Raw genomic sequence first — 23,105 nt, 5'->3', positions numbered from 1 at the left:
CTCGTCTTCAGTCATTAGAGTATAATAACCTCCAAACCTTGTCGTACTCTGTATTAATCACTGAGTAAGATGATGTATCTATCAAATATGAAATAAAAGTTATCAAAGTTTTGTAAATTGTTTCAGTTCCGCTCTTCCGCATGCTGATGCTTTGCAGTGGTTTTGCTGGAGTGTGTACAGGTTTAAAGTTGCTGCACACTTGAGTTTTAAACCTGTTATGCATATGTACACTGTAGAACCCCACAGACATTTACTGGAAGCACAGGTTTGATGCGGATGTGTTTGATGCCTGACAGAGCCATGTTTGTGTGGATGCCTTACATAACAACATGGTGGTGAAGTGTTCAAGAGGCAGTAACACAGATAAGGCATGCGATAAGGCACACACTACAACACCAGTTAGGCAAGATGATGAGACATGTTGACCTTAAAGGTAAGAGAATCATTTTTTATGAGATAAACTTTTTAATGTGGTTGTACAGCTATAGGCTGTTAACTGCTAAAAATCTGATAAAACCTTGAAGCAGAAGTATTCTGACACTTGTCTGTGTCAATGTCTGTGATACAAAGGGATACAGATTGCAGTACAGCACTTGTCAGACATTTGCATTAATTCAGCGTGACAGTCTATTTGGAAGTGTCATAAACAGATAACAGCAGTAAGTACTATTGTTCAAGAAGTCGAGATGAAGAACTAAAGATAAGGGGTTGTATTTCTTACAATATATTAATTAGTTATCTGTGTAAATGTCATTACAGGTATGACTCATACTAACAACTAACAAATGTGTGAGTCATTACACAATAGTAAACAAACTGTAGTGCGCAACTCAAAATAATTGTTTCCATGTGGTTTGATGGTTTTAATCTTTTTTTGCTATCTCTGTAGATTAATGTAGAAAAATACTTCATAACAATTTGAAACTATTGTAAGGCAGTTCAAATAGTTTAAAATAGCCATGAGTAATTTTCCTGAGCAGCCTGAATATTTTCTTAATTACACATTACTAGCATGTTAGTGTCAACATCCTGTATTTTAAGAATTAGATGGTAACTAGCCCATCCCATTCAGCTAAATGTGCAGTACTTGTATACTTTCCTATAACGTAGTAGATGGGAGACAGTTTGTTTTTGAGAGTACAGTATCTCTTGTAAGTAATCAAATGGCTGGTTCTTTTCCTGTCAGTCTCAGCAGAGGCTTATAGACGTCTGAAACCTCCTCCACCATTACTGTCAATATCTGTGTTGACCGCAAAGCTTGTCATGTTGCAGTTCTTTTGTGTGTGCATTTTTGTGTCTGCTCGTGTCTGACACTCAATGATGTTTCTAAACGGTGTTTAAGAATTTTGGAATGATAAAAGTCTTGGTCTTTACCTGCCGTTATAGTATCTTTACACCTGATACTTAGGTGTATCCTTGACACATCTTTTCTTTCGCAGTCATTACATATTCTACATATATTTTAACCCAGTCATCTCTTGTTGTAGCATTTAGTTTCTTGGGAAGGTATTTAGTAATTACTATGTTTGTGTGAGCTTTGCATAAAGAAGAAAAACACTTGTAATTACCAGAAAGCGCCAGAGGCAAGGGCTGTTGGGGAGGAAATCCATCATGACTAAGTTATGGGGCAGGGCACCCTTTTCAGTTAGTCACCACGGGGCATTGCGAAGTTTGTGGAGACATGAAGTTGTAACTCAAAACTGAGGTTTATTTTTGGTTGGCTTCAACATTCATGTCAATTTAGCAGGTACAGTGAAACTCTGACATTCTGAATACCCTCTGCAATGTCCTGTGCTTTCCTATTTTGTTTGTTATTAGTGTGAGTTTCAACACATAGATTTGAATGTTTATTAGCATTTTATAATTGTACTGTAATAATGTGCAGTTTTACAATTAATAATATATATTTTGTAATGTTCAGCATCATAATGTAACATCATTGCATCCCGCGAAGCGGTGATGTATTGTAATTGTCAGTGTTTGTGTGTTCATCCGTCCGTCCGTCCATCTGTCCACCAAATATCTTAGCAATATCTTCACAACCGTTGCAGATAGAAAGATGAAACAAAAAGCACATTACTCGGGCGGCAAAGGGGATGAAAATGAGATGACGACCTTGACTTTGAGAAAACTAGGTCATGGTCAAATTTCAACTTTTGAAATATTTTCATCGCAGATTTTTGGAAGGCAGTAATGTCGTAGCGCATTCTATTGGCTGAGGGCATCTGGAAGTGCACTACGTTCTGTAAGTGAGTCTCGGACTTCCGTTAGACACAAAAGTGCTTTAAACAGTTGATAAGAGTGTGGGAAAAGGTAATATAGATAGAAGGTGGTTAATGACAGTATGGGGAGGGTTCATAAACATTTAAATTACTGTAAATAGTAAGATAAATAGTTTGTGGTTCTATCGTGGAATTCATTAATTGCATGTCGTTCTGCATTAACCATGAGGAATGACGGCGCACTGTATAACTTTTTAGGTACACATCTCTGAAACCTGATGAGATACAATCACAAAACAAAAAGCAACATTTTCAGGAAGCCAGAGGCACAAACATGTGTAGGTCAGGGTACAATGTTGAATTCAGGGGTGTCCGCAATGTTGCAGTCTCTGACTGCCTTGTTTATTCTGTGATAATTAATGGCAGTCTTCATACTTTATACTGTCTTTGCATAGAATTGTTTGGAGTGGTTCACATGATAGTGGGTATAAAGCAGATTAAATGGTCCAAATATTCCAAAATCTGGGCAAATTTAGTTGTCTTATTTGACAAAAAAGACGTTGCCATTATTATTCTGGCAGGTTACTTATTTGTTGGGATTGTTGAAAGTGACAGGAAATAGATAAGACATTTTTATCACAGTCTAAAAAGGTGTCCGGCGGAAGCACCAATTTATTCCATTGAGGAAATAGTAGTAGTCTTTTCAAATTGAAATTCTCCAGTCAAAATACTGCAGATACTTGACAGTTCAATAAATGTAAAATGTGTTTGGTCTGCAACATAGTCCGTGACCTGTTGTGTAATCATGTTTGACACCCCTGGAAGGTGGTGCTCAAAATGTCTTCTTTTGTTTGACTCACTTTTCAATTGAATTAAACTAAAAATAAAACATAATATACTCCAAAAAAGCCAGATCCAGCATGTTTGATCCAGCATTTCTGCCTGAAAAACAATCACTTCTTGTTTAGACCAGTTGGCTAAGGGTTGAATGGATGTTGTCATTATACATTACAAATAATTTTGTATTACTTAAATATCAAACTATTAAGTTTTATATTCACTCTTTTTCCATTTGGAACTTTCTTTGCTTGTCTCAGTTCCCACAGTGTACAACCAGGTGACTCTGTGTATATATTGTACGTATTTACTTAGGCCACACAGTGAATGTTTGGTCATGCTACAGCTATTGTCTTTTGATTTACACTAATCTCTTGTCCACATGGTCCTATGTCTGAGTGAACATGCAAGTCCACTTAATTTTCCCTTCTAAGGTTTTTTTCTCTGTGTTTATAGAAGAGATGGAAAAAGCCCTTTTGAAGTGATGACAATTTAAATGAACTGTGTAATTATATCCAGCTACAGAGACTTTCGGTTAAATTGTAGAAGTAGGCAGTCTGAATCAGTCACTACTTTAAAAGTAAACCAGCTAGACAGTATGGAGAGTTTTTCTAAATCATGGAGATAACGATCCACCCTTTGAAAAATACAAAGGGTGGATAGAAGTTTGATGACACTTGTGGACACATTAGTTATATTTTATTATGCAGCATGAATCCAGAACTTTCTTAAAAACATGTGTTTGCCGTATGTAACCTCAGAATAGATCCTTTCAGGACAGGACTAGCAGGTGCTGTGACAGTCGACTCATTTTCCTGCTGTTTGGCATGAACAACGTGTCATTTGTTTACCCAAATGGTGTAGTGATTATGTCATGATTCTAACCTTTGAAAATATAGAAATACAACTCAAATTTTTTGTGATACAGTATCCATATAGAAACAATGAAAAGAAAAAAAACACAAACAGGAGAGTGTCTCTTATTTTGTTTGTATAATCCCTGCTGTATTGCTAGGGATATAAATGGGGCCTGACAAACATATTATAGCCAGGTAACATTGGAGACCCTGCATAAAAGGGCCATTCAAGTTGGAGAAATGTAGATTTTAATTTGTTTACACATTTCACAAGATACAGTTTTTCCACAGTAAAAAAAGAAGAAGTTAAGATAAGGTTTTTGTGACCTGCAATAAAAAACACATCTATTTTAGGAATGTTCTTCCATTCCATTGTATTTTAGCTGCCTCGAGCACTGCATTGAAAAGAAAGCACACGTCCACATGAGTGCTGGCCCACTGAGCAGATGACTTCCTTCCATTTTACTGGTGCTAAGACGCATTGCATTAAAATCACCGAGCCAAAGCTTGGTGTAAATGGGCATGTGTAGTTTGTGGAAGGCAGGATGGACAGATCAGGAATAAAAGAGAGAGAAAGAGACTGAGAGAGAAAGAGAGCGAGAGAGATGCCTGTATTTCTCCTCTATTTTTTTAACACCCTCTGAATAGCCCTGTGGTCCTTTGTCCCCACCATTGTCATAGGCTTACAGAGCCTCTTTGCGAAGTGAGAGGCTTTGGTAACATATGTTACTTCAGTGAGTCTCTTGTCCCTCCTTTAGCTGTGTGAGTGGAGGGGCAGTCAGAGGGGCGTGTCTTTGCACCAGGAGAGGAGTGACTGAGGTGGAGGACTGACGAAGGGCATGTCAGAGATGTGGGTTCAGAGAGACTTGTTGGAGTGATCTCTTGATGATCCTGATTTATACCTTTTCTATAGATTTGTAATGCAGTTGTCTTGCGCCTCGAGGTGGACTTGAGATGTTTAATACCTCAGCAAGGAGTGAGTATTCTTCATGAGAAGTGTGCTATAGTGTTATTATACCCTCAGAAATGGTTTCTACATTTATTAAAGTGGATTCATGATTATTAATTGTGAAATCATGATTAATGCCATGCTTTACTGGCTTTACTTTAAATGTAAATATACAGAATCTGTATGGGTCATGGTTTGTTTGAGGGAATTTGTAGTAATGCTTTAAGGAAAGGTTGGGGGTCAATGCTTGTAGGGTAGCTATGTAGCAGTCACACTCTTAGTGTCCTGGCCAACTATTGGTTGAGGAAACATAATCCCTGCAGATTTGTGGCAATGATCTGCCATGTGTTCAAGTAATAAAGCTCATGCACCCCAAACAAATGCTTTTAGCTGTTTACATAGAGACTCCACCCCATTTTACACTGTGAGAATTTTTTTTTTTTTGGATTGTGCCATCTTTCTTTGAATGATTTGCACGTGATTCTAACGCTAGGTAATTAGTTTAATTTGGAAACCCTGCAGTGGATTTGCTGTTCTTTAATGAAAGCTGTCCGTTTGGTTGTTGTCAGGATAAATGCATAGTTCCATTCAGGCTGTCACCTCATAGATGTAGACTCCTGGTCTCCTTGTCAATAAGTTGTCAGAATATTATTTTGGACTAACGTGGTTTTCAGCCTGTCATGTAAATTACAGCTCTGCAACTTAAGTTTTCATGTAATGCGTCCACTGATGAAAAACACTGATAGTGTTTTCTAATTAAGGTATGCCGTACTGTTTATCAAATACAATACACAATATGATTAGACCAAGAATGAAAGAGGCTTGCAGCTTCATTCCAACATGAAAATTTATGTCGACCTCAGTGTAACCGACATCTGACAAGCTTTCTTTACCATCCAGTCTGATGGGTGATAATTACAGCAATTCTATATTACAAGTAATAATAAATAATTAAAAAATTTGAATTTGATTACAGTAATTGATTCTACAGTATATTGAAACATAAATCTTACAAGTAGTCAACACAAATTACCAAATAGCCGCTCAAACTAAGAAGAGACAGCTCATGCAGCTTGGTGTCCTCAGAGACACCCTGAGTAGCATTCAGTCATTGTTAATCAGCATACTGTATGACTGCTGGTTGCTCCCTGTTTTCATTCTTCTGAAAGCAGGATTAGCTGGAGGGTGAACCTATTTGGCATTGCCAGTGCCGCTGACACAGTCTGAGCACTGTGAGAACTAAGCCGTGAAATACTGATGGGGTTAGACCAATTTATCATCTGCCATCTTTTATCTGGAATCCTAGCAGACAGCAGCTTTGTGCCAATCGGGTTTTCTATAAACATGCCATATGATGCCCCCAACCAGGCCTTTAGGATTCAAAGTATAATCTCCGTATAAACGCTCTGCTTTGTTTTTCTACAACATCACAACAATGAGGGACAAATGACCTTAAATGTCCTCAGTAGGAGCTTTTGCTTCAGTTCAGCACAAATTCTTCAAAATGACCTGACAGGGCATTAAATTTCCACCTTCTTTTAATTAATGAAAAATCACAGACAAAATCACAATGTACCATTGGCTGGAATTGAATGAATAACTTTCAAGTATAGTACCGAGTTAAGAAGTTAAAATACTTACATTGAAATTATTTTTTCTATTACCAATCATAATTACTACTCCTTCTTTCCTATTTTGGTCTCAGAATAATTTTGTAAAGCCCTCAAGCCAATCTTCATTTACATAAAATGTCATGAAGATCATTAATATTAGCTTGAGGCACAGCATGTTTGAAAATTAAATGATCAGACGTAAACATTCTTTTAATGTATTTTAATTGGCTTAATCAGAAACAGAGATAAAACAGAGGTTTTGACAGACATTTTTCATAATTTGTTTCATCCTTTGGTATTTTCACTTAGTCTTATGCCAGGTTCTATAAAGCCCCTGTTTAACAAAACACTATCATAAGTTGGATGTTCTTTCTCTGCTGCATTTCCATGTTTGCATCTTTCAAGCAGAATTAGTCAACTCATGACCATGTTTGTTTGTTTTTCTTGCTCTAACTCACACAGGTCCTCTGTGGCTTTCAGAATCCAAGTAACACCAGTTGATCTGCATCAACACATTGTATTGATCTCTGTTCATCAGTTGGATGTAATGAGGTTGTCTGGGACCCTGCAGTTTGTTCTGCTGTTGGCCTCTATTACCAGGGCAACAGGCCTCAGTATACCTCTGGAGGGTAAGGATGCACTTAATCTAAAGTCAGTTGAGTCTGTTTAATGTTTTATTTGAGGTGGAAAGCAAAATGTTTATTGTATTATTTTTATGTTGAATTGGCAACTCACAACGTAAACTTATCTTTCATCTCTGTTCTTTGTCAACACTGTATGTTCATACTTTTAATTGTCCACCTTGCTTCAGTGTAAATGTTTTTAAATTTTTTAAATTATGACTAACAAGGAGAGACCTAAAGTAAATTGTTTATGTCACGTATGTCGAAGCAGGGGTTCCATTGTTTATGCTCTAGAATGCAATTTTACAGTGTGCGACTATACTTAAAAGTCTCTGTAAGTTATCTTACTTGTCCAGATTATAGTTTTGTTGGCACCAACTCTGCCATTCTTTTTTTTTTTGTGTGTGTGGTATAATTTGTGGCACAATGTTGTCATTTTGTTACATAAATAAAACACTCAAGAGCTTTATGATCATCTTGTGTATGTGTTTAAATATTATAGTGGAGCAGCTTCCAACCATTGTAACCCACACGTCCGGTCCCATCATTGCTCTACCGTTTGACCACACTGTAAAGATCAAGTGTGAAGCCAGAGGCAACCCACCACCAGAGTAAGGAGCATCAACACATTTTCAGCATACAAAAATATTGATAAACCAGAGGAACATTCAGTAGATCGCTTAGCTGCACCAACATCACAGAGTCAGTTTAACCATAAAACTCCAAATTCCAATAAGACAAATTTGCTATCAAAATGAAGCCCTTTCTATAATATGAAGGAATATAAAAATAAATGTATGTAGATTTATTGTAAAATTCAAGTATGAGTTGTTGACAAAAAGACACACAAATCCATGTTATAGTGTTCAAAAGTAGGAAAAAGACTCCTTAATCTGAACCTTTAATATTTTCTTCTTTGCTGAATGCTGAACCCTTCCACCAAGTGCCTTTAAATTTCACTACGTGATGTACTACTGTATATTGTAATATTTTGAAATTTTGAAAAAGCCTCATTTGCAATATTAACAACAGGGGCAGGACATAGAGAGAAGGGAAGCAGTCCAGAAGAAAATGTTAGGTTGCGATCATTATGATCACAGGTGTTTTTTGTTGAAGCTCTGGCAGCTGGAAGGCTTCAACAGTTTAACAGTGTGTACTATTGATTATATTTCTGTGTTAAAAAGAAGAAAACAAACAAATGAAAAAAAAAAAACTTGGCTGTTGTCATATGAGTGGGAGTGTATATTGTTACTGGTTCTTTCCTACCTTATGCCAAACCCTTTTTATCATTGTTATTATTATTTATTACAGTATTAGACTTTTCAATACAATTCAATACAACAAACAAAAATACAAACAAATTGTGAAAAATATCCTTCTTGGCACAAGAAATAACACCTTTGAAATTTGTTATCAGATCAGTTGTTGGACACCTCCTTTATATTTTGTTCCCACAGGTACAGATGGACAAAAGACGATGAAGACTTTGTCATTCCACATGTTTCAACTCAAAATGCAAACATCACTTTTGGTACTTTGGTGCTTCACAGTAAGAACCTCGCCCAGCATCAGGGTAAATACCGGTGCTATGCTTCAAACAAGCTCGGAACAGCCATGACGAAGGAGATTGAACTGATAGTTTCCCGTGAGTGACCAATACCTAAAAGGTCACGCTTTGTAATACAGTATTGGTGAAACTTACTTATCATGCCTACATAGTCTTCAGTAAAAAAAATTTTTTTCATGATAAGTTTTCCTATTTGTTAAATTATTTTTTGTTAGGTATCCCCAAATTCCCAAAGGAGAAATCTCCACCCATTGTTGTTAATGAGGGTGAGCCAATCACCCTACACTGTAACCCTCCAGAAGGCGTGGCCCCACGTCAGCTCTACTGGATGTCTATTGGTAAGCCAAGAAGCAATGCATCATTCTTCTAATTCACCTGTTTGATTTATTTGTAAATCTAATTTGATTTTACTTCTTAGTTAGTTAATATGCATCACATAAAAGACTTATTAAATCACTGGTTTTCTTCCAGATTGTTACATTTTTTCATTGATGGTGCATGTATGGAAGATGAAAAATAATCAACACTGCAGTCAGTTTATGAGCACATCCATCTTAATCACATAATGCTATTGAAGTAGGATGCAGTCATATATTGTGTTTCCTAGCACTTTTTCCAGGCAGATACAGTTAGAACTGTTGGGAATAGCCACATGCACTGTCTTAGAGAGCCATGAGAAAAAATAGGATGAAACTACTCGAGTTTCTCTGAAAAAGTAGTCAAGGTGTTGTACTTATCATGATGAAACGTGATAATCTTGTATCACATCCTGGCTTTGTTCCCACCACGGTACCTGATAACTAGACCACCAGGTACGTGTAATTTACTCTTCCAGGGCATGTTAAAACTTGTGAAGGGCAGAATATAGAATGTTTCAGATTCTGTTAGACAAACAAGCTAACAGTGTACAGAAAGGCAATGTGAGTTCACGTCTGTCATTGTTCGTGAGTCATGCTAAGCTCTAGATTGTGGAGGTACATGTCGTTTGAAGTCTGTGTGTGACACACCTTCCCAAAGTTTCTACTAAACATGTGCTTTGGAAAAGGTCCATTCTCAGACTTCCCCTGCCATTCACCATCAGTGAAGTCAACAGTGACAAAAGTAGGAAGGTACAAACCACCGGTTAATCTCACGTCAGAATGCTATCTCACCACTTACAAAGGGATTCACACTGTTAATAACACCTTAGTCCTCTTTACGAAACTTTTCAAATGTGGCTGTTTTCTTTCTGGCCACTTGAGAGTTCCTCAACCACCACAAACAAACCTAAAATCACTTTTGGTTTGTATGCTTCTGTTTTTTTTAAATGGTTGTTTATTGTTAAAGTTACTTTACTCTTTGCACTGTTTTATGCAAGGTGCAATACAAGTATCAGACATTTTCTTACAGGCACATTGTTATTTTCATGCCCAGCTCACAGTGCTTGCACTCGTATTTGCTCCCATTGTCATGTTTGTCTAAGGACCCGTCCACATGATGCCGGAACTTTTTGAAAACGCAACTTTTTTGTTGCGTTTATGCCTTCTGTCCACACGACAACACAGATACCCGGAACGAAAACGCAACTTTTTAAAAACGCTGGCCTAGGTGGTTTTTTAAAAAAAACACTGGGTCTGCGTTGTCGTGTGGACGGTGTATCCGCAACTTTTTAAAAACGCTGACGTCTTGCCTGCGACGAAAACCTCTGTGACGTCATATTTATGGGCCTGTGTGTTGTGACAACAAAACACGGAGGATTCCTATTGGAGAAAATTTGACTCAATACTGCCACCACATGGTTTGGCATGCTTATAGTCGTCTTTGAAAATGCACTGGTGCGTTAACGTGTGGACGGAGATTTTTTTGAAAACGCTGTCGTGTGGACGCTTATTGTTTTCGATGCGTTTTTAAAAAGTTGCGTTTTCAAAAAAATCTGTCATCCTGTGGACGAGGCCCCTAAAATGCTGTGTGTTCAAACACATTACTGATGTATTGCTATTTTGAGGCACCAGAAAGTGAGTGCACCATTGGCCAACAAAACTGTGGTCTAAGGTTATTTCTAGTTTTTTACCCCCCTGTTAAAGGCACATTACACACATATTAATTCACATATAAAGTGTGCCCACATGCGCAAGTTGCCTATACGCTGTGCTTGATACACAAAGATCTGTTCTGACATCATCAAAACTTTTCACCTACCACCTACCCAAACAAATGTGTTCATGCACATTGTGCCCCGTCTCTACTAGTGTCTTGAGATTTGTCTGTAAGACAGTGGATTTACTCCAAATACTTTAAATGGATGGATTGTGTGTGTGTGTGTGTGTGCGTGTGTGTGTGTGTGCGTGTGTGTGGGTGTGTGTGTATGTGTGAGAGAGAGAGAGAGAGAGAGAGAGAGAGAGAGAGAGAGAGAGAGAAAGAGGAGGGGGAGAGAGACATCTGCAGCAGTCAAAGAACTCTGAGCATTAGTTAACATTACATTCTCTAGGCATATTAATAATGACATTAATGCTGCGGTGCCTTGTGAATAAATGACCGTAGAGGGTCCACTGGCTTTCATGCATCTGTTCCTCCTGATAAATTCATAATTTTTGTGTGAACACATCCGGCACTGTGATTAGCTTTGTTCATTAATGCGTCTGTCAATAATCAGAGGTTAAATACAGCTGGTTTGTAGTTGACTTTGAAATTGTATTTGCTCCTAATGCTTTTGTGCCAAGTACTTTACACAATGAACAGTAGCTCAGTGTGGAGGCAGTGGTTCAGTCTACAAGGACTTGGGTTGGGGACTTGAGGGTGGCTGGTTTGGGACCAGGGGGGTGGCTGATTCAAAACCAACTTGGACCATAGTATGGAGTTCTTGAGCAAGGCAATGAATCACACAAGTTGCTCCAGGGGCACTGTTATTTGACTGCCCATTACTCCACCATCTTTTCTCCTCTGGCGCTTTGGCCTGTGCATGTGAATATACAGTATATAGAATGTAGATTTTCCCCGCTGGAGATGCACAAATAAAGTAAATTTCTTCTTCTTTTTCTTCTTTAGATCATTTCATAGAGTCTTCGGTCTTAGTTTAATGCATTTACATTTTCAGTGATTGTTGCAATCAAAATATCAAATATGTTAAAAAAAATGTGTGTGCATCTTATAATTGCAGTCTTTATTTCACATCTTGTCATTCTGCTATTATTTTATTCTGAGGGTATGGTCTGTTCATGTCAACACAAATGTAGATTTTTCAGTACCAGAAGCATCTGTATCCCTGGACACAGGCATCAGTTTTCCCTCATAATATCAGAATGTTCAATCAAGTCAGTAATTTTTAATTCTCATTTTTATTTCTTGTGTTAGTATATGTACATATTTATTTATTTGTCTTGTTTTAGTATATGAATCGGTTGAATGTTTTTTTCAGGAAAGTTGTGCCTCAGATTGTGGAGCAGCTATAGCGTATCTTTCCAATGTGTGACTGATTTCTACTGATAAACAGCACCTTTTATTCTAAATATGTGTGTGCAAATTGATAAATGTAATTTGGTGATGTAAAATACATTGAATGGGTTGACTAGGGAGGTGCTATCTAAGTAAAATCCCTATTAAAGGGTATTATTGAAAATTTCTAACGTTAAGAAGTATTTCTTTTGTAAATTTCCAAGAATACAATAATGAAATTTATATTTAAATTAAGTAATGTGCTGTCTAATATATTAAGGAACTCAACAAATGCAATGCTTTGCAGATGACACTGCTGTCAGTGAATTGCTATAATTTAGTGTTACATCCAGTAGCTCCTTCAGGAAAACAAACAGGACTAAGAAAACTGATGATTGGAGTGTCTCCTAAGAGAATATGTTGCTTTCTGCTTTTAGTCAAGGGAAAAAAGAATGCTGCATATTAGTAAGACATCTTTCAACCATGCTCAAGTGTCAAGTTTTTTTTGCCTGTGAGCTTGCCTTCAACGTTGACAAAACGGCAATCTGTATTATGAAAGTTGCTGATAAGTACTTTCACGGGTTGACCAAAACTGTTACAAAGAGCACAAATAATCTATGACTTATGTTAGTATTGTTTAGTGACATAAATAAATAATATAGGTAAGCCAAATTTCACTTTGATCTCATTATTATGAGATCAAAGTATAGAAGGAACACTTTGGGGCATTCCATCCATCCATCCATCCATCCATTCTCTTCCGCTTATCCGGGGTCGGGTCGCGGGGGCAGCAGCTTAAGCAGGGAAGCCCAGACTTCCCTCTCCCTAGCCACTTCATCCAGCTCCTCCGGGAGAATCCCAAGGCGTTCCCAGGCCAGCCGGGAGACATAGTCTCTCCAGCGTGTCCTGGGTCGTCCCCGGGGCCTCCTCCCGGTAGGACGTGCCCGGAACACCTCACCAGGGAGGCGTCCAGGAGGCATCCTAACCAGATGCCCGAGCCACCTCATCTGGCTCCTCTCGATGCGGAGGAGCAGCGGCTCGACTCTGAGTCCCTCCCGGATGGCCGAACTCCTCACCCTATCTCTAAGGGAGAGTCCGGACACCCTACGGAGGAAACTCATTTCGGCCGCTTGTATCCGGGATCTCGTTCTTTCGGTCACGACCCATAGCTCGTGACCATAGGTGAGGGCAGGAACGTAGATCGACCGGTAAATCGAGAGCTTTGCCTTTCGGCTCAGCTCCTTCTTCACCACGACAGACCGATACAGAGTCCGCATCACTGCAGACGCTGCACCGATCCGCCTGTCGATCTCCCGTTCCATTGTACCCTCACTCGTGAACGAGACCCCAAGATACTTGAACTCCTCCACTTGGGGCAGGATCTCATCCCCAACCTGGAGAGGGCACTCCACCCTTTTCCGACTGAGGACCATGGTCTCAGATTTGGAGGTGCTGATTCTCATCCCAACCGCTTCACACTCGGCTGCGAACCGTTCCAGTGAGAGTCGGAGATCACGGCTTGATGAAGCCAACAGCACCACGTCGTCTGCAAAAAGCAGAGACGGAATACTGAGGCCACCAAACCGGACACCCTCAACGCCTTGGCTGCGCCTAGAAATTCTGTCCATAAAAGTTATGAACAGAATCGGTGACAAAGGGCAGCCTTGGCGGAGTCCAACCCTCACTGGAAACGAATCCGACTTATTGCCGGCAACGCGGACCAAACTCTGACATTGGTCGTACAGGGACCGAACAGCCCTTATCAAGGGGTCCGGTACCCCATACTCCCGAAGCACCCCCCACAGAACCCCCCGAGGAACACGGTCGAACGCCTTCTCCAAGTCCACAAAACACATGTAGACTGGTTGGGCGAACTCCCATGCCCCCTCAAGGACCCTGCGGAGGGTGTAGAGCTGGTCCACTGTTCCACGGCCAGGACGAAAACCACACTGCTCCTCCTGAATCCGAGATTCGACTTCCCGACGGACCCTCCTCTCCAGAACCCCTGAATAGACCTTACCAGGGAGGCTGAGGAGTGTGATGCCCCTGTAGTTGGAGCACACCCTCCTGTCCCCCTTCTTAAAAAGGGGGACCACCACCCCAGTCTGCCAATCCAGAGGCACTGTCCCCGAAGTCCACGCGATGTTGCAGAGGCGTGTCAACCAGGACAGCCCCACAACATCCAGAGCCTTTAGGAACTCCGGGCGGATCTCATCCACCCCCGGGGCCCTGCCGCCGAGGAGCTTTTTAACTACCTCGGTGACCTCAACCCCAGAGATAGGAGAGCCCGCCTCAGAGAACCCAGACTCTGCTTCCTCATGGGAAGGCGTGTCTGCGGGATTGAGGAGGTCTTCGAAGTACTCTCCCCACCGAGTCACAACGTCCCGAGTTGAGGTCAGCAGCTCCCCATCCCCACTATATACAGTGTGGATACTGCACTGCTTCCCCCTCCCGAGACGCCTGATGGTGGACCAGAATCTCTTCGAAGCCGTCTTGAAGTCGTCCTCCAAGGCCTCACCGAACTCCTCCCACGCCCGGGTTTTTGCCTCAGCAACCACCAAAGCCGCATTCCGCTTGGCCTGCCGGTACCTATCAGCTGCTTCAGGAGTCCCACAGGCCAAAAAGGCCCGATAGGACTCCTTCTTCAGCTTGACGGCATCCCTTACCGCTGATGTCCACCAACGGGTTCTGGGGTTGCCGCCACGACAGGCACCGACCACCTTACGGCCGCAGCTGCGGTCGGCCGCCTCGACAATGGAGGCGCGGAACATGGTCCACTCAGACTCAATGTCCCCCGCCTCCCCCGGAACGTGAGTGAAGTTCTGCCGGAGGTGGGAGTTGAAACTCCTTCTGACAGGGGATTCCGCCAGGCGTTCCCAGCAGACCCTCACAATACGTTTGGGTCTGCCAGGTCGGACCGGCATCTTCCCCCACCATCGGAGCCAACACACCACCAGGTGGTGATCGGTTGACAGCTCTGCCCCTCTCTTCACCCGAGTGTCCAAGACATGCGGCCGCAAGTCCGATGACACGACCACAAAGTCGATCATCGAACTGCGGCCTAGGGTGTCCTGGTGCCAAGTGCACATATGGACACCCTTATGTCTGAACATGGTGTTCGTTATGGACAGTCCGTGACAAGCACAGAAGTCCAACAACTGAACACCGCTCGGGTTCTGATCGGGGGGGCCGTTCCTCCCAATCACACCCTTCCAGGTCTCACTGTCATTGCCCACGTGAGCATTGAAGTCCCCCAGCAGAACGATGGAGTCCCCAGTGGGAGCGCTCTCCAGCACCCCCTCCAAGGACCCCAAAAAGGGTGGATACTCTGAACTGCTGTTTGGTGCATACGCACAAACAACAGTCAGGACCCGGCCCCCCACCCGAAGGCGGAGGGAGGCTACCCTCTCGTCCACCGGGGTGAACCCCAATGTATAGGCACCAAGCCGGGGGGCTACAAGTATACCCACACCTGCTCGGCGTCTCTCACCATGGGCAACTCCAGAGTGGAAGAGAGTCCAACCCCTCTGGAGAGGACTGGTACCAGAGCCCAAACTGTGTGTGGAGGTGAGCCCGACTATATCTAGTCGGAACTTCTCAACCTCACACACCAGCTCAGGCTCCTTCCCTGCCAGAGAGGTGACATTCCACGTCCCAAGAGCCAGCTTCTGTAGCCGGGGATCGGATCGCCAAGGTCCCTGCCTTCGGCCACCGCCCAGCTCACAATGCACCCGACCCCTATGGCCCCTCCCACAGGTGGTGAGCCCATGGGAAACTTTGGGGCATTCCATTAATGTCTAATATGCATGAAGCTATTTTCAATTGTTATTAATATTCTATCTTTAGACAAGACAACATTTTCAAGTTACGTACTGTTGAAACAATTTTTGCCTTAAACTCCGGTGCTTGAGGTGGTAATAGTTAAATTTGGGATATTCTGGATTTTAAAAAAATATTTTACTAGCCACAATTAATCTCAAAAACATAAATTGAAACCATACACTGCCAAGCTGAATCTTTATAACGTTGATGATACCCATATGTTTTTTTCCAGGTCTCCAACACATTGAGCAAGATGAGAGGGTTTCCATGGGCATTGATGGCAACCTGTACTTCTCTAATGCCTTACAGAATGACAGTCGTCAAGACTACTGTTGCTATGCTGCCTTCCCCAGAATACGCACCATCGTCCAGAAAACTGCCATGGCTGTTGTGGTTGAGAGCTGTAGGTTTACAGATGACTTATTGTGACTTCAGCCTTAACACAATCAGAGACAAATCCCCGAGCAGTTGTATTACAAACTAAGAGCACAAATGAATTAAGCCCCCTTTCACTTTTTTTTCTGAAAGTTGAAAAAAACCCTGCATTTTCAGGTATTTGTATCGTCATATCTAAGTTCATGCAGTCCCGCATACCAAAGAGCTGGGCTTGCCTTGTCATGTTTGTGCTCTATGACACTCTAGCTATGGTGCTAGATTGAGCAATTCAAGCCATTACTGCTTGCACCAGTATTATTCTTACAGTATTTTGTTTTCCTCAATTAAAAACTGGCAATTTGTGCTGCTGCTGTGCAAATTTTCAAAGTCTTCACAGCATTACACAAAAAGCCACATCATGCGATAAAGAGTAATTCAGCAAGATGTAAAAAGCTGTAGATAAAAGTCTGACTATATCATTTAGAGATAATTACATGATTTTATGAAATAATGCTGTTAAGTTAGACTTTATAAATGATTCTCTCAATGCAGCTGAAGCTCCCCCAGTGAGAAAACCCAGCCTGCTGCTGCCCTCTGGTGTTCAAACAGAGAAAGTGGTGTTGAATGGAGAAACTCTGCGGCTGGAGTGCATACCAGAGGGATAGTATGTGTACATTCTCTACCATCATAACTGAACCCAAAGTAAATCAGCGTATAATCTCAAAACATATTTATCTGCACTTACATAAAATTGTCACTGATTTATGTTGTAGTCCTACTCCAAGTGTATCGTGGATTAAAATGGGAGATGAGCTGCCTTCACGAACCAAATTTGACAACTATGGAAAGCTGTTGATTATATCGGCAGTACAAAAAAAGGATGAGGGAAAATACATATGTACAGCGAAAAACTCTGTTGGAAAGTCTGACCACTACATTGACGTAATAGTGGAAGGTAGGTTAACGGCACAACCCCTGCATTAGAGGGTGCTTTTGTCTTTATGTCACATCAAAAGCCATTGACAGAAGCATAGCAGTTGTTTTGACTCTACAAAGTTCTTCTTAACATCTCCCAGAGCCACCAATGTGGTTGACAGCACCTCCTCAGAGCCAGCTGACTGTGATTGGGACTGATGTTCACATCAAGTGTTCTGTTGGTGGAAAACCACTACCACAAATAACATGGATGAGAAATGGAGAATTATTGACAGGTCAGTTGGAATGATTTGAGCTGTGGTTTTATGCATCATTTGCCATTTGATCGGTGAACAGTGAAGTGAAAAGCAAGGTCAGAATTCCACCACTCAACACAGAGATAAAGGTCCACACATACAGTGCCTTGCGAACGTATTGGCCCCCCAAAAACTTGTTGACATTTTGCCACATTTCAGGCTTCATACTTAAAGATAACAAACTGAATATATTTTCAAGAATCAACAACATGTGAGACACAATCGTGAAGTGGAACCAAATTTATTCAACATTTTATATTGTGTTTACAAATAAAAACTGAAAAGTAGGATGTGCAAAAAATTTGACCAAATGACACACCGGTGCACTCTGTTTGTCATTCCTAGTCATTTAGGTGAACATTGGATCATTCAGAAGTCATCAGGGAACTTCTGGAGTTGGTTAGCTGAGCTGAGAGGACACGGGGCCAATATTTTTGCACATCCTACTTTAATCTAATAATGGACTACATTTTAAAGAATCACAATATTCAAATAGACGTCATTCATTCAATTTGAGTGTCTTCATGGCTATTTTCATAATTAATACTGCATATTACCAAACCTTAGATTTTCTGCATTTTGCACAAATGTAAAATCTTCTACCTGAGTATATATTTTTTCTTGTATAAAAAGTGTTTACAGTACCCATTGACATTAATTTTTTCTTCCAATAAGTAATGCAACACTTGAATTGCATAATGTCAGTAGAGTCCATTGAATATTTCCTAAAGCCCACTAAAGTCAGTTCCTATTATTCCTTGTGTTAGGCAAAGAAAACCATTGATTTGTGCTTTATTGTAGTTCTGATGAGATCGTGATGATGATATGTATTTATGTTTTTATTACTATCAGACTACCCAAAGGACAACAGGGAAGTGCTTGACGATATTCTTGTGATCCATAAAGCCAGACCAGAGGACAGCGCCGTCTATCAGTGCGATGCCTCTAACAGACATGGTAGTCTTCTGGCCAACATTAACATCATGGTGATGAGTGAGTACAGCTAGACCCTAGTTTTGTGTTGTTAACGAGGACACTGTACATGGTTAAAAAAATCTAACTTAAGGTACTTTTGATTTTGAGATGGTTCACTCTCCCAACAGAATTATTTTTACCTGATCCCACACTCTCATGGCTCATCCATCCTGGAAACATTAGCTTAGTCAGATTATCCGTGTCAGTAATGCCTTGAGAGCAGCTGTCTTCTAGTAATAAATCCAGCATTTTTCACTGGCTACATCAACATTTTCACTCATCTGTCATTTACCTACTCCTGCTGACTGCCAAAGATGCAGATCTTATGCCACTGTAAAAAGTTCACATCTTGTAGAATTTCTGCCACATAATGCAATCTCGACACGTATGTCTCTGCATGTTGTTCTCAGCAGGGGGTCAAACTGTCAGCCACGTAAATGGAAGACATTGACTCTTTCCTGAGCTCTGTACCCTCCTCCAAATACTGGTCAATAATGTTGAGCAAATATAACCTCCTAACATTTCTTTTATGATAGATATGGCTCCTCTTATATTGACCAGAGATGAGCAGGAATACGCCGTAGTACAAGGAGGAGAAATCATCATGAACTGCAGCGTTTTCGGTTCTCCAGCACCCAACATTGATTGGTAAGTAACCAGTAACAACAGCTATACTGTCAGTTAAACACTTTCACTCATGTTATAAATAGAGAAAGACTGATATTTTTTTTAGTTAACTATTGTTTTGTTCTTGTTTAGTTTTATGCTGTCAATTTGTGCTGTTGTTGAAGCAGAGCACATATGGAATCACAGTAGTGAATCATGCTACTAATCCAACTCTGCTGCATGTATGTGGATGATATGCTGCCACTTTTGTGCCGCTAAGATAATCCTCTCCCATTTCTTGAAAGTTTTCCTCATAAATTTTTTTCACTGCAGATGTACCGCTAGAACCCTCAGCTTTCAATGTTAGTTCTTTTGATTTCCGTTAAACAATTTCCAGTATATCCATTCAATTTGGGCTTCCTCTTATGCTGATGGCTATTATCATTATCAACACCATTAAAGGTCAAAATCACTATGAAATATGTAGTTATATTGTGACACCTGTTCTCTGAGTGAAGGGTCTCCTGCCACTACTCACTCGCTACTTATTTCATAAGTTCAAGGAGACGGTGCGGACTAATGGATGATATGGATAATTTTGTCACACACCAGCTATGTGATGTCACTTAGGTTTCCATAGTTCAACATGTGTTTCTGAGTGACCTCTGGGCCTAGGATGTCTCTCTGGAGGTATATAGAGGTTGATCTGCAGATATGTTGAGCCACAGGTGCACATGTGCCTCCTGGCTACACTCTACCCGTGGAGTTGATATCTCTTTAGCGCTGGGAAAGGGAAATGTCTTACAATATCCACCTGGTTGTTTCTGTCTACATTGACTCAGCTCTATTTCACTTTGAAGTGGGAGACATCTGCTCTCCTTACAGAATCTATCTTGTGTGCTAGCCATAGCCATTGGTTCCAGTGTGTTGACTGTCACTGGGCTGTGTTCAGGTGTTGCATATATTTGCCAGTTTGCCTGGCCCATGAAAGATTAGCTTGAGTGAACCTGCTGGGTACTGACTTTGGCCAGTGAGGATCTGAGCAGCATCCTACGCCTGGGCCCACTGTGACAGGTGACAGCACCTGGCCACCCACCAGATCAGGTGTTCCAGCATGTTGCTGTATTGAGGAAGTTGTAGCTAGGTAGTGAAATTGTTGTTACGCTCAGAGACACACCTTAACTTAATATACAACTGTGGATATTATATAGATTTGCTGCTGGGTTTCTGATGTATGTAAAAACTTTCATGTTGTACAATTTGCAGCTACTTAAGCTGTATCATATTCTGCTTTATCAGCCATGTTTGACAAATAAATAATTTGATTTTGTTTTGTTTCTTTTTAATGATTTCACACACTAATACATATACAGATGTTTTTGACTAAACCCTCAAGGTGAAATGGTGGGGAAAAAGCTTATAAACTAACAAACTATGACTCTCACCTCTTCTGTGCTGAAAGATTTATAATTGTTCTCTTCTAGGACCAAAGATGACATTCCAGAAACCATTGATGGGGAACGTTTTGTTTATCTCCAGGACGGATCTTTGCAAATCAAAAACGCAGAAAAAGATGATAGTGGGAAATATGTGTGTGAGTCCTCAAACACGGAGGGCTGGTCAGCGATCACTGCTGTCCTGGATGTGAAAGGTATCTCAACGACATGATTAGTATTGAGTCTCTAAATCAGAATCAGGATAATCATTATGCAAGAAACATTAACCCATCATAGGGTACTCACTGACACATCCGGGTTGCACCCCATATTTCGGCCGTAACAAGCTGGGATAGGCTCGGGCGTAACCTTTTATTTACAAAGTGGATAAGCGGCTGGAGAAGATACGATTGCGGTTATCTTGTCTTCAAGAAGATGGATGGATGGACAAATTAATGATAGCATTGAAGTTATATGCCACATGGTGTCTTGCAATATATAAGAAAAATGTACTCATCATTACGTCTCATAAATGGAAATTTTGGAAATGTTATCATTGATGTCTGATATCACTGATATTTCCACGTTGACCATTCATTTGTTTCTAAAAAGGCAGACAATTCTTTGTACTTTGATTGTATATGTTATCTGTAGACCCTACCAGAATTGTAAATCCACCTCAGGATGCACAGATCATCAGTGGGACTACGGCGCAGCTTACATGCCTCGCAGAGTATGATAAAAGCCTGCGAGAGTCCTTTCAGGTTGTGTGGATGAAAGATGAACAGAAGATACCACTATTATTTGAGAAAGATTCCAGGTAGGTTGGCAGTGGTTTTGTACTTTTTCCAAGTTTGTAAAATCGTTTTGTGTTTAGAATTAGTTTGTTCTTCATTTTAATCTTTATGTTGTTGCAAGGGAAGAAAAATGGAAGCTTGCAATATATGATGCTGTTTTAGTTTGTCACAGTTTTGAGAAAGCAAGAACACAAAACTATATCTACTGCGTGACTTAAGTGTAAAAACATGAAATAGAAAAACGTTTCACCATTTGTTTCCTGTTTTCTGTTTACTGTGACACATACACTATATTACCAAAAGTATTCGCTCACCTGCCTTGACTCATACTATGAACTAAAGTGCCATTCCATTCCTGACCCAGTGTTTAATATGATGTCGGTCCATCTTATGCAGCTATTACAGCTTCAACTCTTCTGGGAATACTGTCCACAAGGTTGAGGAGAGTGTTTATAGAAATTTTTGACCATTCTTCCAAAAGCGCATTGGTGAGGTCACACACTGATGTTGCTCGAGAAGGCCTGGCTCTCAGTCTCCGCTCTAATTCATCCCGAAGGTGTTCTATCGGGTTCAGGTCAGGACTTTGTGCAGGCCAGTCAAGTTCATCCACACCAGACTCTGTCATCCATGTCTTTATGGAACTTGCTTTGTGCACTGGTGCACAGTCATGTTGGAAGATGAAGGGGCCCACTCCAAACTGTTCCCACAAGGTTGGGAGCATGGAATTGTCCAAAATGATTTGGTATCCTGAAGCATTCAAAGTTTTTCTTTCACTGGAACTAGCCCAACAAGCCCAGCTCCTGAAAAACAACCCCACACCATAATTCCTCCTCCACCAAATTTCACACTCGGCACAATGCAGTCTGAAATGTAACGTTCTCCTGGCAACCTCCAAACCCAGACTTGCTAATCAGATTGCCAGATGGAAAAGTGTGATTCATCACTCCAGAGAACGTGTCTCCACTGCTCTAGAGGCCAGTGGTGGCATGATTTACACCACTGCATCCAATGCTTTGCATTGCACTTGCTGATGTGTGGCTTGGCTGCAGCTGCTTGGCCATGGAAACCCATTCCATGAAGCTCTCTGCGTACTGTGCTTGGGCTAATCTGAACGTCACATGAAGTTTGTTACTCTGTAGCAATTGACTGTGCAGGAAGTCGGCGACCTCTTTGCACTATGTGCTTCAGCATCCACTGACCCCTCTCCATCACTTTACGTGGTCTACCACTTCGTGACTGAGTTGCTGTTGTTCCCAAACGCTTCCATTTTGTTATAATGGAGCTGACAGTTGACTGTGGAATATATAGGAGCGAGGAAATTTCACGACTGGATTTGTTGCACAGGTGGCATCCTATGACAGTTCCATGCTGGAATTCACTGAGCTCGCCCATTCTTTCACAAATGTCTTGTTTCACAGTCTGCATGCCTGAGTGCTTGATTTTTTACACCTTTGGCCAGGCCAAGGGATTAGGACACCTGATTCTGATCATTTGAATGGGTGAGCGAATATCTTTGGTAATATAGTGCATATTTTGATGCCCTTATAGATAGAAAATAAAACTGTGGCCATTTATAAATTTACAAAACTTTTTAAATACCTTAAATACAAAAGTTTGTTTTTACAGTTGCACATCAACAAATGTGTTTACAGGTTCAGGTACTTTGCAGACAATGGCATTTTGCTGATCATGAATGTAAACCTGGAGGACCAAGGAATATACACATGCATTGCTAGCACAAGTGTAGATGAGGACAATGCCACTGCAGTAATCACAATACTAG

At 41.0% G+C, this 23,105-nt stretch overlaps 1 protein-coding gene across 14 annotated transcripts in view; it reads left to right on the top strand.

Annotated features, from left to right (window-relative positions):
• Nucleotides 1–333: 333 nt before the first annotated feature.
• Nucleotides 334–23,105, top strand: part of LOC137607301 (neural cell adhesion molecule L1-like protein) — a 52,324-nt gene continuing 29,552 nt past the window's right edge. For 12 of the 14 annotated variants that reach the window (XR_011037968.1, XM_068333063.1, XM_068333024.1 and 9 more), the window contains exons 1-14: nt 4,758–4,892; nt 6,941–7,107; nt 7,604–7,712; nt 8,559–8,746; nt 8,884–9,006; nt 16,134–16,304; nt 16,829–16,940; nt 17,050–17,231; nt 17,353–17,487; nt 18,361–18,501; nt 19,020–19,131; nt 20,574–20,740; nt 21,180–21,345; nt 22,975–23,105. Coding sequence is in view for 13 of the 14 variants with exons in the window: in XM_068333063.1 (XP_068189164.1) it covers nt 7,026–7,107; nt 7,604–7,712; nt 8,559–8,746; nt 8,884–9,006; nt 16,134–16,304; nt 16,829–16,940; nt 17,050–17,231; nt 17,353–17,487; nt 18,361–18,501; nt 19,020–19,131; nt 20,574–20,740; nt 21,180–21,345; nt 22,975–23,105 (1,819 nt within the window). In the remaining variant the exon portion in view is untranslated. Of the gene's footprint in view, nt 434–4,757; nt 4,893–6,940; nt 7,108–7,603; nt 7,713–8,558; nt 8,747–8,883; nt 9,007–16,133; nt 16,305–16,828; nt 16,941–17,049; nt 17,232–17,352; nt 17,488–18,360; nt 18,502–19,019; nt 19,132–20,573; nt 20,741–21,179; nt 21,346–22,974 lie in introns of those variants that run through there. The other 2 variants (XM_068332978.1, XM_068333072.1) reach the window with 2 other exon arrangements.

The sequence above is a fragment of the Antennarius striatus genome, chromosome 2 (genome assembly GCF_040054535.1).
Source record: "Antennarius striatus isolate MH-2024 chromosome 2, ASM4005453v1, whole genome shotgun sequence".
Lineage (NCBI taxonomy): Eukaryota > Metazoa > Chordata > Actinopteri > Lophiiformes > Antennariidae > Antennarius > Antennarius striatus.
Note: the sequence above shows the minus strand (reverse complement) of the source record. Positions and strands in the feature narration are given on the sequence as shown.